We start from the raw sequence: 15873 nt of genomic DNA on the forward strand, positions 1-15873 counted from the left end.
GCTCCGTGCTGCGAGATCTTGGCTTTAGTTGGTAAGTTTGTTTACTTTGTGACTCATTTAAGCTAGCACCACCGTTTGAACCGGCTATGTGGCTTTTAGTTTGAGTATATGTGGAAAACTATGGTCTCAATTTATGCTAGGTCCGTTAGACTGAAGGCAGTGTTTGCTAACGTCTATTATCTGCGCTAATGCTCTCAGTAAAAGCACATTTTGGAGTATCTGTGACCCACCTCCTACCGCTGGTCTGTACTGTGGCACTGCAGCTGTACAGCTATAGAGTAGTTACACCTCCAGCCTGTTGTTTCATCGCCTGGACTTTATATAAAAATAAAAGTCACAATGTTTAATCTTGTCTTTGTAAGTTTAATCAGTTTCTTATGATAGGTAAGTACAAATGTACTGGATAGTTTTACCTAAAACGGACTGAATCTGTCTTTGGCCTGCATCTAACTTTAGATTTACATTACTTTATGGCTGTATTGGTTTTGTGTAGTTTAGTCCCTGCAAAACAATATACACATCTTTGCAAAAAAACACAAAACAAAAAAATGTTAATTCAGAAAAGATAGATCTAGTGTGAGGATGGGGTATGTAGTATGTATGCAAAGATTTGAAAGTAAAATTAAATGACAAATGGAATTTATATACTAAGTTGTTTAGGCCTGAACAACATCTACCGGTGAATTCATGCAGTTTAAGCTAATTTTACTAGTTTATAACGTAGCAGCAGGGGTACAGTTGATTTCCTTTTGTTTTACCTAATTACCTCCACAGTAATCAAAAAACGTATAAGTTAAGCAAAATAACACAGAAATAAATAAAAGGAACAACATAAAGCCATAGAAGACCGTTTGGCCAGGAAATATATCGAGACAGGTGAAGGTGCTGAGTTAAAACAGTAACATTTGCAGTAAAATAAACAGTGACATTAGACGTAAATAAGATTGCTGAGGCATGGAAACTTTGAGACAGCAAAGTTGAAGCTTTTGTTTACTTAAGGTTAAATCAGTTCAATTTATTAACTTATTTATAAATTTAAGAAAAAACGTGTACAAAGTGTGAATAGTTTTTTAATTATTTTGTTACTGTTGTGATGTATATTGTCATATTTTTTTTATCTTTTTATTGCCACCTACTTTTTGACTTTTTTATTACTTGAGTACTTTATTTAATTTGCCTGTTTTGTGAGCTGCTGTAATGAGTAAATTTCCTCTGTGGGGGATATATAAAGTTGATCTTATCTCTTATCTTATCTTACAAGATACAAAGTCAGCCCGTTAGCGCTACAGATAATGTTCAAACACTGGAGCTGGGCACACAGACACTGAATTGACATGTGTAGAAGAGTATAGGAGCTCTTGCTCCAGCTCATGCAAATCCACATTCGCACTGAGGATATGTTTAAAAACATGAAGTAATGATTTATTTTCTGTGTACAAAGGATTTTGTCATTAGCTCACAAAAATGTGACTCTCATCTTCAATTGTAGGGCGAACGGGACACATCTCAGGCAAAGGGAAGAAAAGACCACTTGTTTTGTTCCATGTTTAGGCCTATGTCAAATCACAGAATAAGAAAGTAAAATAGGCTAATAGGACAAGTCAAATAGATAATACAGATACATTGTCCATCCTCCTAATGTCAATAAGCTTAAAAATCTGCAATTCGTTTGCTCCGTATCAATGTGGCTGGTGTTATATTTAAATGTATAATTGATTGTAATTTTCTCAATACAGGGTTCGTATCAGATGGAGGACAAATTCACTGCAGTAATCCTTCTGGCTGACTTTGAACATTCAGCTACTATGCCTTCTGTTGGACTGCTGCTGTAAATGTGATAGCCATGGCTTCTTGCAAGGTAGATGAACCACCGAGTGACTCCAAGAATGTTGCTCCAGTCTCCGAACGGCTTTCCCGCTGCGGCCCTGATGACATCACAGAAGAGCTTCAGCTGGACACGGTAAACTCTACGGTGAAATCCCACAAATCTGGAAAATTTCGGAGGACTGCCCTGACATTTTTTGGAGTTAGAAAAAGCATCTGTATCTTACCTAGTTTTTTTGGAGGAAGGAGTAAAAATCCCAACAAGTGGTCGTCGAAGAAAGGAATCGCCAAAAGCAAAACACACGATGGGCTATGTAAGATTAGTCATGATGACAATCTGCGAGGTGGGTACACCTCAGCTGGAGATTTTGAGTACCGCTGCCAGAGGGACTCGGCTGGAGATCTTCGCAGTGGCTGCCACAATGAATGTAGTTTCCCCGGTGCTGAGCAGAAATCACTGAGTCTCACCCGGCAGAAAAAGGGTTTGAGGGGCCTTTTTAACAGTTTCAGGCACCACAGAAACCACAGAAACGTTGGATTGGATAAGACTGAAATGATTGCAATGACCTCTCCTCAGTGCAAGAAAGAGGTGCCTGTTGTCCAGGACAACGCCAACCAGTTTGTCACAGAGTGCCTGGGATCTGAACCAGATGTGCCTGATTTAGCAGATGTTATATGTGATATTTCCATTGATCCTGAATCTATCCATGCTGCTGCTGCGATGGCATTAGAGAAGAGCGCGGTGCAAGAAAGCCCAAAGTCTGAGGTGGATGATCAGATGTGTGATGATGTAATTGAGGAGGAGAGTTTGGTTGCTGTAGTTTCAGGGGAATATGAGGAGTGCTTGAGAGGAAACAGCGAGCCTTGTCTGAAAGTTAAAATGATGTCCGAGCCGACACTAAAGTCCGAAACGCCTGCTGGCTCATCAGATCAGCTGAACCTGATGTTTGGAGACGTTGCATCATTGAAGAGCTTTGATTCCCTCACTGGCTGTGGGGACATTATTGCAGATCAAGAAGATGACAGCATGACAGAGAGCACAGTTTCTGGAGAGAGGAGCAGAAATGGAGGAAAGAGGGCTTCGTGTTATCTCACTTACCAGGGAGGTGGGGAAGAAATGGCTTCACCAGAAGATCTTGGTGAGGAGTCTCTTCATGATTTCTGGGGGAATAATGCCTCAGAGGAACTTTGCTACACCTACAACCAAGACCAGGCAGATCTGACTGCTGACCTGACAAGTTCTCACAATATGGACTTATTGAACAGTAACAGTGAACAGCAAGCCAGCGGCATGGACAACTCTTCTATTGCTGATGTGTCAACTCCTCAAGATGAGCATCAAGAATCAGTTCCAAATAGTGATGAGGGCTACTATGATTCAACCACGCCAGGGCACGATGAAGGACAGGAGAAGACGGACAGACTGAGGACAGACAGATTGCCCAGGGACAGCTACAGCGGTGATGCCCTCTATGAACTTTTTGCGCCTGATGAGAGTCTCATCAGTCCACAATATGAAAACAAATCAAAGCTGCCCAGTTCACAACAGTATTTAAGTGAGCCAGTCGATGTCAATGATTCTGCTTTTGTCCCTGAAATGAATCGATTACAAATAAGTGCAGAAATGTATAATGTTAATGATTTTCTGGAGATGCCGAGCACATGCAGTAAATCCTCTGAGTTGGCACAGAATGTAGCTGGTGAGCAGGAAACGGGCAAAAATAAGAGCTGTAATTCTAATTCAAAACCCCAAGCATCAGTCAATAAGTGTAATAAAAAGCCGGATACATGTGATGAGAAAGAGAATACACTTGCTTCCACTGAAAAAAGAACAAAGTCCATAAATGCCGATTGTGAGAAAAGGCACAGCAGCATATCATTCGGAAGCACATCTGACCCAGACTTTGAGACGTTTTGTGAACCCAAAGAGCAGCATCTTGAGGAGAACAAGCCTGTGGCTTTACCGTACAGAAATATCAATTCTCAGTCTCCAGATTGTAACAATGATCTGGACGATGAGCAAACTGTGAGTTTCTCTCAAGCACTTGTGGACTACACAAAACACTCGCAGATGCTGAGTAACTTGCACAACAATGTGGATGATTTGGAGACAAACTCTGCCTTCACTCCAAACATGGAGGCCTTACCTACCATAGTCACATTTGATGTAGTGGACATGCATAATGAGGGCGAATATGACGAGCAGATTCAGATGGAACTGGAGGAGGACATAACATCGCCCTATCAGGAGTTTGAAGAAAGCTACTTACAGAAAGATGCATTCGCTGAATGTGACTATCAGATGTTAGATCTGTATGAGCAGAACCTGATCAGTAACACATGGGCCATCGCTAGTCTCCCCCGGCACCTAGGCCTTACAAGAGTCAGTCAGTCCATTCCTAATCCGTTGTCTCTAGACAGGAGAAGTAGGTCTCTGGACACAGAAAGCCTTGAGCTGAATATGCCTGACACATACAGACAGAACAGAGCTGCTATCGGTTCTAGTCCTCAAACTGAAAAGGACCCTGAAAGAGATTCCTCACCATATTACAAAAAGAATGTACTTGTGTCTGCATCAGAGTCTCGAGACAGTAGCAGCATTATGGCCTTATCATGGCAAACAAGGTCAGAAATGGCTTTAAGCCTCCCTCTGGCTGACGGGGAAATTAATGAAAAAGTACAGAGTCGCAGTCAAACCCCAGTAAAACACAAAGTACCTTCTAGTTCATCCAGCAGTAAAACACAGCGTCTTTGCTCTAATGTAACTCGTGATGTAATTTCACAGAAAGCGGAGCTTTACAGCAGGCAGTGCCACCGTCCTTTACAATCAGATTCCTGTTTACCTCACAGCACCTTTGTTTACTCTGGAAAGATGGAGGAGGTATCAGATGATGTTGATGAGGATGTCTTTTGTAAAGCTGGCACTAATTTACAATCCTATAATCAGTGTGGTAAAAGTAGGCCAGTGGGTAGTAGGGAAGGAACGTCTCATGCTGGGAGTCCTCTGAATAAGGGTGTGTTTAAAGATGAAAAGGCCATCCTTAGTGAAGGAAGAACATCCAGGGATGCGGCTTGCACCGTAATGTGCAACAAACTCCCCGAGGCTACCTTCAATTAAAAGGCTCTCAGTCACATCATACAGTTGGCATCAAGATCACATGTGTGTGCCAATCAGTGCTTTTATTTTGTATCCAAAAGAGTAATTATTGCTTAGTTTGTTCTTTCAGAACTGATTCTTTTGAAAGGGTAATGTAAACTGTGATAGACAGGACATGAATTGACTTTAAAGTAGAGGCTGTGCCATCAAGCTGCATCAAGTGCGACCCTTTCTTATTGGGAAGTTAAAAGGGATTTTCTTCATTTGCATTGTAACTGTTTTTTGCATTATTTACAAACATGTTAGTCCGTTAAAAGCATTTAAGAAAGGAAAAGGTTTATTTGTATTGAAAATGCTCACGGATTCCTCTCATTAAGCTTTTGAGTTTCTTACTAGAATGTTTCTACACATATGTAGCCTTAGAATCCAGGTCTCAACCTTTGTTGAATGCATATTCATTAGCCTGGTTTCCATAGTACAGTTAAACAGAGCTAGCCCAGTCTTGTTTACTTTGCCCCTGAACACATGTATGTTTATGCTTTAAGTGCCGGCTTGTGTTTGTGTTTTTACTGCTTGTTTATAGCATCTCTTTTCTCCAGTAAGGTTTAAATTGGCCTGCCATGATGCTCAGATTCAGTGTTTCTAGCTGTGTTTTACATCATTTCAGGCCAGATTGGGTTTAGTAAACAAGAGAGGAGGAAATAGCTACAATATACAACATGTCCTGGGTGTATTTTAAATGCATAATGCTGCTGCTACATTTGGCTTAATCTCAAAATACTGAAGAGCAATATTAAAGGTAGTTCTCAAGCAGAATAGATGATAGTTATTACATCTTAAGTTCAGCTGCCATTTCATTCACACACTGAAGACTTAATTTGTACAGCACATTTCGCACGTAGATACCTTGTGTATGAAAGTGCTTTACATTAAAGAAACAACCAGAGTCAAATATCTATAAAATGGTTAAAATAAGAAAAAAAGCTAGTTGTTGTTTCCTTCTGGCCTGATGACAAATTTGGCCTTACTGTGGCTGTTTTGTTTTTCGTCAACAGCTTGACAACCTGTGAATATCAAAATTGTTTTTCTGAAATGATGCACTTCAATATTGCATTTCTGTAAGCTATTAGAAGGAAAGGTAGTTTGATTTAGTTTGAATTAAGAGATATGTCAAAAAAATGAACTGGAATTTTCAACTTTCCCGTTTTGTTGTGCGTTTAATGTTTGATCGAACAGAGGTTAAACTTTCAAATGATGTCGTTTTTTTAAAGTGTAATACTGAACAAATTTCAAGGACTTTGTATTTATATTCACAGCTATTTGTACACAACATTGTATTCAAAACAGTTCTCAAATTTGGCAATTTTCCTTTATGTTTGAGTTTTCTTGTATAATTAGATTTTTTTTTACTGTCTCAAAGTTACATCCATGTTACATTAGGGTATTCCTTCTGAAAATCTGTTACTGTTTTGTCAGAGTAGAACACTGCCTTACACTACAATAAACACTACAAAACATCATTTCTCGTTTTTCATTTGTCTATTTTCTCTTAGCTGTTCATATTCAGGGCCATGGGGCCAAAGGTAGAGAAACTGGCTGATTTATAGTCTGTAGTGGATAGTGTGTAGACATTGACATACACTTTTACACAGTTTCAGGTTAACCTGAGTGACTGTGTTGAACACGTTCACGAAAGCCTGCATCCAGGACTGTCTTGCTTGGAATTGACACAAAGCTGCTGTACTGCCTCTTCCCAGCACACACTATAAAACCACTGACGCTTGTTTTTATGTACATTCAAACTAAATGGGAATTACACTTTGAGAACACTCAATGTACCTAAAACAGGAAGTTTAGCTAACGGGTGCTGAAACAAAAGTAGGCAATGAATCAATCCCACATTTATTTACATTCTAGTGTAAGTTCATAATACAACTATTGATTTCCTGTGTACGCAAGTAGGAATCTATTTCAAGTCTGTCCTTGCTTTTTTGCAAGGCTCAGTGTTCTTGGAAATGTTGCTTATTTTCACAGGAGAACATTCACACAGGTATTTATGGTGAGTTATCAAACTATCGTGACAAGTCACGAAGAAAGCATCATGAAAGTGCTGCGTTGAAGGGTCCGATTTAGTAGCAGCTGACAGGAGGATGTATGTAACGGTGTACTGACCCCGGTGTCTTTTCGCTGCTTAGGTTACTTGTTTCTCTCCCGTTATCTGGCAACCCTGGCAAAACTGCGACAGCGCCAATGGCAGCAAAACATAACTGTTACAGGCGAGGAGGATGACAGCAATAAGGTGAGATGAGCACCGCTTGAAGTAAACGATAGAAACGATATACGTGCAGATTGTGTAGAGATCCGGGTCGTGTTGCTGTGGTTTAACCTCTGTCCATAATATTAAATGAACGTCAACTTTATCTCAAGTTACTGTAGTATTCCGGCAAAAACGTTAGCACACGCTCAGCAGCTAAAGCTAACTATATTAGCAATCTGACGATTGAGTTAGCCTGTGGAGCCACTCAGTTGGCTATGATAACTGTATGTTGGCTAACTACACAGCCGTGCTGCCGTTAACTCAATAGAGACCTAGGTTTCCTAACAAGCCTGGCAGTTAGCGCTAGCTTCCAATAACCTCTATCTAACCGCTCTCTAGTCATGGACTAACAAGATACACCGAAGTAGGCCGGTTACTTTATGTAGCTAAAATGTTGACTCCTCTGCTTGCTAAGTAACGGTAAACGTTAGCTTGCTAACGTGTGCTAATCGTATCTCGGGGCCTAAGGATGTAAAACCAGTTATCTTTAAATACATTCAACCACAAAGGTGACGTCGTGTGCAGTAGTAATGTTATAACGGTATTCGAAAAAGTGTATTGTAAGTATGTAATTTCTTGTTTTGGCATATTGTTTAACCTTCCTCCATTTCATCCCTCTCAACTCATGATGCTGTTGCTAATGATACCAAGCACTTCAGTTTTTTCTATTGACGTGTCAACTAGTTAGATGATGAATGCAGCATCAAAATTCACCTAAGTTAAAACAAAAGTTTATTTAGGGTCACTGTCATTCCGATCTTTTAAAGTATTGCATTTAGTTGCACATAAATGTAGCTTGCTGTTGAATAAGATCAAAACTGGCTGAATATGTGAATACAGTTAAATCCTCACTTTACCAATCTCTACTTAACATCCTCTTGCTAAGGGGTTAATAGCTATATTTTTTCCTTTAAAATAATTTTAGTTTTGTAAATTTTGTAATTGATTTATACGTAAAAGTTAAATTAGTACTTAAAAACAATCTTTTAACAAATGAACACATCGAAAAACTTGACACTAATTTAAATTGAAGCTGACAAAGCTGATTAAAACATAAAGCAATGTTTTTTCATACCATTTACTTTAGAGACTGGGAAAGATTGGAAGGAATGGTGGCAAGTCATATTCACAATGTGTGTTTCCTAGTTCTATTATGATTATTTTGAGGTTGGGACTTGGGGGTTGATGTCGAGCTATCATCCAAGTGACACATAAATGATGAGTGAAATATAGAAAGCTAGTGTCCTGTTTGACTTTTAGCATGACTGACTCTTGTTTGCTAAGATAACGCTGAGCAACTTAATCCAATATGAATTATACCAGGATTATGGAGAGATTTGTTGTCAGTGTTCTTGTTTTTGAATGTGTTAGATGACCAGTGAAAAAGTCATCCAGAAACCAGTGTCCTTTTAATCAGCCAGTTCTCATATTGAAGCAGAAGAGATGTTGCTGCTCTTACAATTAAAAAGTCACTTTCTTCTTGTGTTTTTGTGCATTCTAGTTTGTCAGCGGTTTGTCTCATGAGCTGATGGCTCATTATTGCACATAGGTGGCCACACTCAACCTTAAATGTGTCTTAATTTCAAGCTATTTAAACAGCCAAGTGGCATATGCAATAACACTGACCGTCGTACAGTTTATCCCTTCTTCTTACAGGATACTATGTATGTAAAAGATGATTTCAGGGCCCTGCTTCACTTGTTGCTATGAAACAGCACTACACGAGCCTGTGCATGTGCAGAGATAGTCTGGAGGCCTTGCTGAGTCTAAGCCTGTGAATCTGGAGGTGGAAGAGAGAGGATCTGCTCTGCTCCCTTAAACATGTTTGATGTGGTCATAAAACGCGTAAATGGCAGTGAGCTGTCTGTGTGAGTTTACTAAACAGTTCCAAAACATCCCACCTTTTTTTAGCTAATTGTTTTTCAAATCTTCAGAGCTTATTGTGTTCTCAGTTTTGGTCAAGTTGTGATCAGCTGTGATATAGTGTTCACCACTGATGCCGTCAGCCAACACTTTCAAAATATCTATTAACCTTCAAGGTCTACCATGAATCAGTCTTGTGTTACCTGATGAAGGAGTTGCCATTGTGCTATTTCAGTACATGACCCAACGTTGAAAGTAGACACACTAGTCATCCTTTTGTTTTATACAAACATATTAAGTATCCAGATTTATCTTTTTCTATTTAATTTTTAAAGCTCAGCTCTGATAAAGGTCCATATAATGTCAGTTTTTATTGAAAACATGCTGCCTCGAGAGTTTCAGTGTAGAGTTGTAGTGTAGCTGTAAGTGTTGTGCATTTACTGACTGCCTGAAGAGAGATGATGAGCCGTGTTTGTGTTAGTCGTGACTGGTAAAAAGGAGTTAGCTGATGACAAGGCTGTGTTGCTAAGCAACGCACATCATGGGCTGCGCCTCTTGAAGCTCGAAGCTGGCTGTATTTCTGCTCTGCAAGACTGAGGGAGAGTGCAGTGCGGTCTACCGTGTCTGTTCATTAATGCGCTTGTTATTAAGATTATATGATTACCAATAACTAGATGTAAATATGTACACTTGGAGCTTGTTCTGCAGGCTCCCCTGCATCCTCCTCTGCTTTACCATGAAACACTTTGTTCCCTGAGGAATCCTGTTTAATTTAGATTGTCTGTCAGAGGCCTGGAGGCGCAGGGATACTCTGTTCAGCCCACACTTTGTCTCAGGTTATGTTAACTCTTGCAGTCACCCCATGTGTGTCTGCATCAGATGCTGCTTACGACACCAGTACGGCTTTTGTGCTCATAGTAGCGAGGATTGTTCTGCAGTGAATTCACACGTTTCATTTAGCCAACAGTAAGCCTGAGAGACAGGGACATTCGCTGCTGACTTTCTTTTGTCAGTTGTTTCTTTTTGTCTTATTTCAACTCAATTGGGAGATTAGTGGCACGATTCTTTTTGTATGTGATTATTTGTTGCATAGGTGTCATTCTTCAAATCCATGATTGAATGTGACTTTCATTTTAAGGTCATGATTCGATTCAATTTAACATTTCAACATATTTTTAAAGCAATTTTCAATAAATACATTTACATTTATACATATTTTCTGCTATTGTACATATGATAATATTATAAATTTGATACTTGTCTGTATTATTCATTTTATTTCTCAAGGACAGTAAATATTATAAACATTACTTTTAAATATGCCAAACTAAGCATGAAGGCTAGATACGCCGCGACCATGGTGTTTTCAAAAGGGCAGCTGCAGGCTACTGGTTAGCTACACTGTGTCGTCTGTGAAGTGTTTTTTTTCTTTGGATGTGTTTGTTGCAACACCAAAAACAAGAAGTCTACAAATGCAAATTGCAAATTGCAGCTCTTAGTAAATCCTTGGTTGTAAATTTGAAATAATCCGAATTGTAGGTGTTACATTTAACAGTCGGATAAAAACTAATTTCTGCAGACTTGCACATGAAACGAAAGTCTAGATTCAGACAGAGAGAAGATACTCCGTAATCAGATCAGGCCTTTCTCTGCACTGTTTTTTTTTGGTCATTTGTTTATTTGGGTAGGTGACTAATATGTTCCATTTGTCGTCTGAATCTTGTCACTTGACCCAGATAGCAGTGTTTCTCACAGGTGGAAAATGTATTGGTCTACCACAAGACGACTAGAGGAAGTTGACTTTAAGTTGACCTTCTACATTAAGCTGTACTTCAATTTTCTGTATTTTAGATGCCTGAATTCATGATTTCCCTTTTTCCTGGTTTTCATTTGTGTGAAATATTGAATCTTTGCTCATTAACCTTAACCTGTGATAACCCTCATTTAAAAGTTATGACACTTGACAAAGACAACAATAATCTAGGCTCATGACAAAATCTTTAGAGCTTTTTTTCACTGCGGTTCCGCCTCAGCGCCGTAACGAAGCTCTGCCGACATTTTACATTGAACCAATGTAACACACTGTTGTTCCGCCCTGCCGGCTCCACTGTTAACACTGATGCTGACTCAGAGGCGGAACAACTTTGCCCCACCATTCCGCCTCTGTGCGTTTTACATAGAAGACGGAACGTAACAGGCGTAATAAACTCACTTCGTACTGGCAGTGTATAATGGACTTCTGCTGTGTATAAGCTGAGGGTGACCAAAGGTTGTCTTTTTAACTCGTCTGGCAGTGTGGCATACCGTTAGTGGGATTGCTTTGGTCATTTTTGCAAATAAAAGAGAAACCCCAAAAATCTGAACACTGAAACACCGAGCCACATTTTAATATTTACACACTCTGGAGGCAGCTTTTGCTCCATTTTGGAGGAAGAGAATCTGATCATTATTTTGGACATAAAGCTGAAATTTAAGAGAAAAGATGTGTTAAAATCAGACTTTTAAGGATGAAGGAATTTTCAAGTGCTGGAATATTTAATCCTCTTCTTTCTAGTGCTCCTTTCAACTGATTTTCCAGCTAAATTCAGCAGTTGTATGGGAAATAATTTAAGGTTAAATAAAGTTAGGATGATGTATTACTAACCAAAAACTTCCTATTGTGTTTTTTTTCTCTTGCAGGATTTAATAGCTTGATTTTTGCCTGCCCACATAAGGAAGTCAGTGTTACGTTGGCTCGACACAGAGAGCTTGAAGCGCTCTAGTCCAGCATTGAGTATGATTCCCTGGTTGCGGTGGAGGTGAGGAAGCATGGGGTGGAAATCTGAGGTGTCCAGACGAACGTGATGACAGTATGGTCAACGCTGGAGAAGCTCAAAATGGAAAAACGCCCATGGAGGGAGGAGAACATTGACTCAAGCGAGGCGCAGCACGCCACTGATGATTCTGAGGATGGAAGCAGCTCAGAAAGCGAATCAGAAGATCAGCAGCAGCACCAGAGGGTTCAGGTGAGCAGCAGGTGTAAGAAGAGGGAGCCCTTGGCTGTCGCGAAACCCCACCGACAGCTCTGTCGCTCTCCATGCCTCGACCGGCCCAGTTTTTCCCAGAGTAGCACTGTGCATGATTTCCGCGAGGATGAGTCCGGCACAGGACAAGGGGTCAGGCCTGCCAGTGAAAAAGATTACCAGACTAAGATGGACTTTGCTTTGAAGTTGGGCTATTCAGGAGAGCAGGTAGAGACGGTGCTCAACAAGCTGGGGGCTGCTGCACTTATTAACGACGTTCTTGCTGAGTTAGTGAGGCTTGGAAACAAAGTAGAGCCTGAAAGTCAACCTGGCAGCAGTACAGCCACATCAATATCACGGCCCCCCTGTGTTAAAGAGACTGTTAGTCCAGAGGTGTCAGTGGAAGATGACTCTGTGGATACCTATGACAACCTCAGGCCCATCGTCATTGATGGCTCAAACGTGGCAATGAGGTAAGACGATGTCAAACATAAACTCTGCAGCTCTTTTGTGAGATTTAAGTTGACCTTATACCACATTGTTTGGTTTTTCTAGCCATGGAAACAAAGAGGTTTTCTCTTGCCGTGGAATCCAACTTGCTGTTGAATGGTTCTTGGAGAAAGGACACAAAGACATCACCGTATTTGTCCCGGCCTGGAGAAAGGAACAGTCAAGGCCTGATGCCCTCATCACAGGTAGAAAAGCTAATTTCTAAGCAATTAGTATTTGAATTCGGTGACTTGTTAGTTGCGGAGGATAGTGTCACCGTATGGCAAGTGGTGGATGCTTGGAATGACACTCTACACTGTGTTAGTTTCTAAAATACCATAATGTACCCTCATGCCTTTGATTGCCCTCTAAAATACATTCTGATATTAGGATCAGCTATTTGTGAAATGTTCAATTTTACAACATTGAAACTTGCTTAAAACTTCTTTTTCAGATCAAGAAATATTACGCAAGCTGGAAAAAGAAAAGATCCTGGTTTTCACCCCATCTCGAAGAGTCCAAGGCAGGAGAGTGGTGTGCTATGATGATCGCTTCATAGTGAAGCTGGCTTATGATTCTGATGGAATTATCGTGTCGAATGACAACTACAGGGACTTGCAAAATGAGAAGCCAGAGTGGAAGAAGTTCATAGAAGAGCGACTCCTTATGTACTCGTTTGTCAATGACAAGTAAGCTACCATGATGCATCCTGTGATGATGATGTAGAAATGCACTCTGAAGCCCCATGTGTCTGCACTTCACCCCACAAGTTCAAGTTTCTGTTGCTTGAATCCTGTTCAGATGTTGAATAATGCCTGAAATATTTAAGCTTACATTTAATAATGAAATATTTTGCATGACCCTTTGCACTAGGTTTATGCCACCTGATGATCCTTTGGGAAGACATGGTCCAAGCTTGGAAAATTTTCTCCGCAAGCGTCCTGTGGTTCCAGAGCACAAAAAGCAACCTTGCCCCTATGGTAAGTTCCCTAAATGTCTTTTTTAAGCAATGTCTGAAATTATTCTATAATTTACAGTAGGTTTTCAAGTTTCTTGACGTGATCTACTCTTTCTTTAAACAAGGGAAAAAGTGCACATATGGACATAAGTGCAAGTACTATCATCCTGAGCGCGTCAACCAGCCGCAGCGGTCGGTGGCTGATGAACTACGGGCCTTTGCCAAATTGTCTGCGGTGAAGACAATGAGTGAGGGGGCTTTAGCTAAATGCGGTATGGGGCCAGCAACTATTAAAGGGGACGGCAGCTCTGAGATCAAACGTGTGGCACCCAAACGTCAATCTGACCCCAGCATTCGCTCAGTGGCCTGTGAACCTCCAGAGGCACTGTCCGCTGCTAGGAAGTCTGAGACAAATTCAGTGCCTTCCCTCGTGTCTGCTCTCAGTGTGCCCACCATGCAGCCCGCCAAGAGCCACGCAGCTGGTGCCTTGAACACACGATCAGCCAGCAGCCCGGTACCAGGTTCTCTGCAGTTCGCACACAGTTCCCTGGAGCACATGTCTAGTGTACAGTACCCTCCTATTTTAGTTACTAACAGTCATGGCGCCTCTGTTACATACAGTGATCAGTTCCCAAAGTATGACTCAGTCAGCGACCATGGCTATTATTCACTGCACAGTGATTTTTCAAATATGAGCATGAGCAGCATGCATAATGTCGACAGTTTCTGTAGCATGGAGCACGAGCATGGTGTGTACCAGAGAACTCCCAGCCACTGCCCTGAATCCTGCCTCAGCCATTCAAACAGTGACTCGTTCTCCTCTTACGGGGACCTTTACCCGAGCTCGGTGGACAGTAGCTTAGAGGAGAGCATGAAGGGGCAGCAGCAGTCAACCGCACAAGCTAGGATGCAAGCTTTCTCCCATGGGTTTCGCCATGAAGCGCTGACTCGGGTGCAAAGCTACGGACCAGAGGAGCCCAAACAGGGCCCCCGTAAGCAGTCTGGATCTCATCTAGCACCACATATCCAGCATGTTGCAGTGGGAGCCAGGTCCAGCTGTCCTGGAGACTATCCCCTAACTCAGAATGTGCTCCCACCTTTGTCCTCACAGCCCACACGGTCTCTTGGTATGACTCGTATGGATAGCATATCAGACTCACGTCTATATGATAGCAACCCAATGAGACAGAGGAGACCTCCACTGTGCCGTGAGCAGCACGCCAGCTGGGACCCTCTGCCTTGTGGTAATGAGTCCTATGGATATCATTCATATCCATTGAGTAACAGCCTGATGCCGTGTTGCGAGCGGGTGATGGTCCGCAGTATGCCAGACAAAATGGAACAAATCTGGAACTCTCCATGGGAGACGCCATCTGCAGCTGAACACCAAGAGCGGTACATCATCCCGGACCACCAGTATCAAACATATCGGAACCTTTGTAACATCTTTCCTGCTTACGTTGTGCACTCAGTGATGGAGAAGAACCCTCATTTGACAGATCCACAACAACTCGCCGCTGTCATCGTTACAAAACTGAGGTCATGCCATTGAGCTTTTAATCTTATTTACATTGATGGGATATGACAAAGGAAATGCAGATTGTTTGATTGCAAAGATAGGCACTTGTTTAATGTTGCTGCATGTGCAACATCTGCCCTCAGGAGTATTTTTTAAATGTGTCGGGTGGAAAATCTGGCAGTCAGATTTTAAATCACTTGGGTGACATTGAAGTAATCAGCTTAGAGGAAGTTTGTCTAATAAGTTTATCTCAAATTGTAAGATGTTTCACATATGAAAGCTACAGTTTTTATATGAAATTTGGTGCAGTTAATATGAGGTAAAACCTTATTAGAAATCTGATTCATAACACATTCATACCACCTGAACAGGAGCTGCACTGCAACTTTGTACCAACTCTGGTCCTCACCTTTCTTAAAAAAGCAAGGAACTGCTAACAGATTCAGCTAGTACACACCTGTCGGCTAGAGCAACAACAACATCAAAGTCATTCTCAATCAATCATCTGTTGCTGTAAATTAAGACGGTACACAGACATGGAGAATACCTTTGATTTATTTAGCTTAGCAGGGCTGCACATGCTATCCACCTAGCTGACTTACTAGCTATGCCAGACTGTGAGCTCAGTTTAACTATTTCGCATCCAAGAGAAGAGACTGTGTTAACGGCAGCAGCTAACTTTAGGTGGAAGACTCAGAACTGCCTTCGGATCTTAAGATTTTCCTCAGAGACACAACATAGAAAAGGTAAAAAGTGAAGAAGTATTTTTTTTCTGAGGTTGCTCATGCCAACATAAGCTAGCTA

The 15873-nt window shown here is 41.1% G+C and overlaps 2 protein-coding genes across 2 annotated transcripts; both read left to right on the top strand.

The window, feature by feature from the left end:
- The first annotated feature begins 1843 nt into the window (after window positions 1-1843).
- On the top strand, window positions 1844-6433 carry amer1 (APC membrane recruitment protein 1). The gene has a single exon (XM_069672551.1). It carries the CDS (start codon window positions 1844-1846, stop codon window positions 4940-4942), a length of 3099 nt encoding a protein of 1032 aa, XP_069528652.1. The 3' UTR covers window positions 4943-6433.
- A 745-nt stretch (window positions 6434-7178) lies between these two features.
- Window positions 7179-15143, top strand: zc3h12b (zinc finger CCCH-type containing 12B). Its single transcript, XM_069674756.1, has 7 exons — window positions 7179-7220; window positions 11781-12237; window positions 12271-12576; window positions 12659-12798; window positions 13047-13281; window positions 13466-13572; window positions 13676-15143. Exons 2-7 carry the CDS (start codon window positions 11945-11947, stop codon window positions 15100-15102), a joined length of 2508 nt encoding a protein of 835 aa, XP_069530857.1. The 5' UTR covers window positions 7179-7220; window positions 11781-11944; the 3' UTR covers window positions 15103-15143.
- Window positions 15144-15873: the final 730 nt, after the last annotated feature.

The sequence above is a fragment of the Semicossyphus pulcher genome, unplaced genomic scaffold (assembly GCF_022749685.1).
Source record: "Semicossyphus pulcher isolate SPU_LCO1_2020_fin unplaced genomic scaffold, fSemPul1.0.p SCAF_10, whole genome shotgun sequence".
In the NCBI taxonomy this organism is placed as follows: Eukaryota; Metazoa; Chordata; class Actinopteri; order Labriformes; family Labridae; genus Semicossyphus; species Semicossyphus pulcher.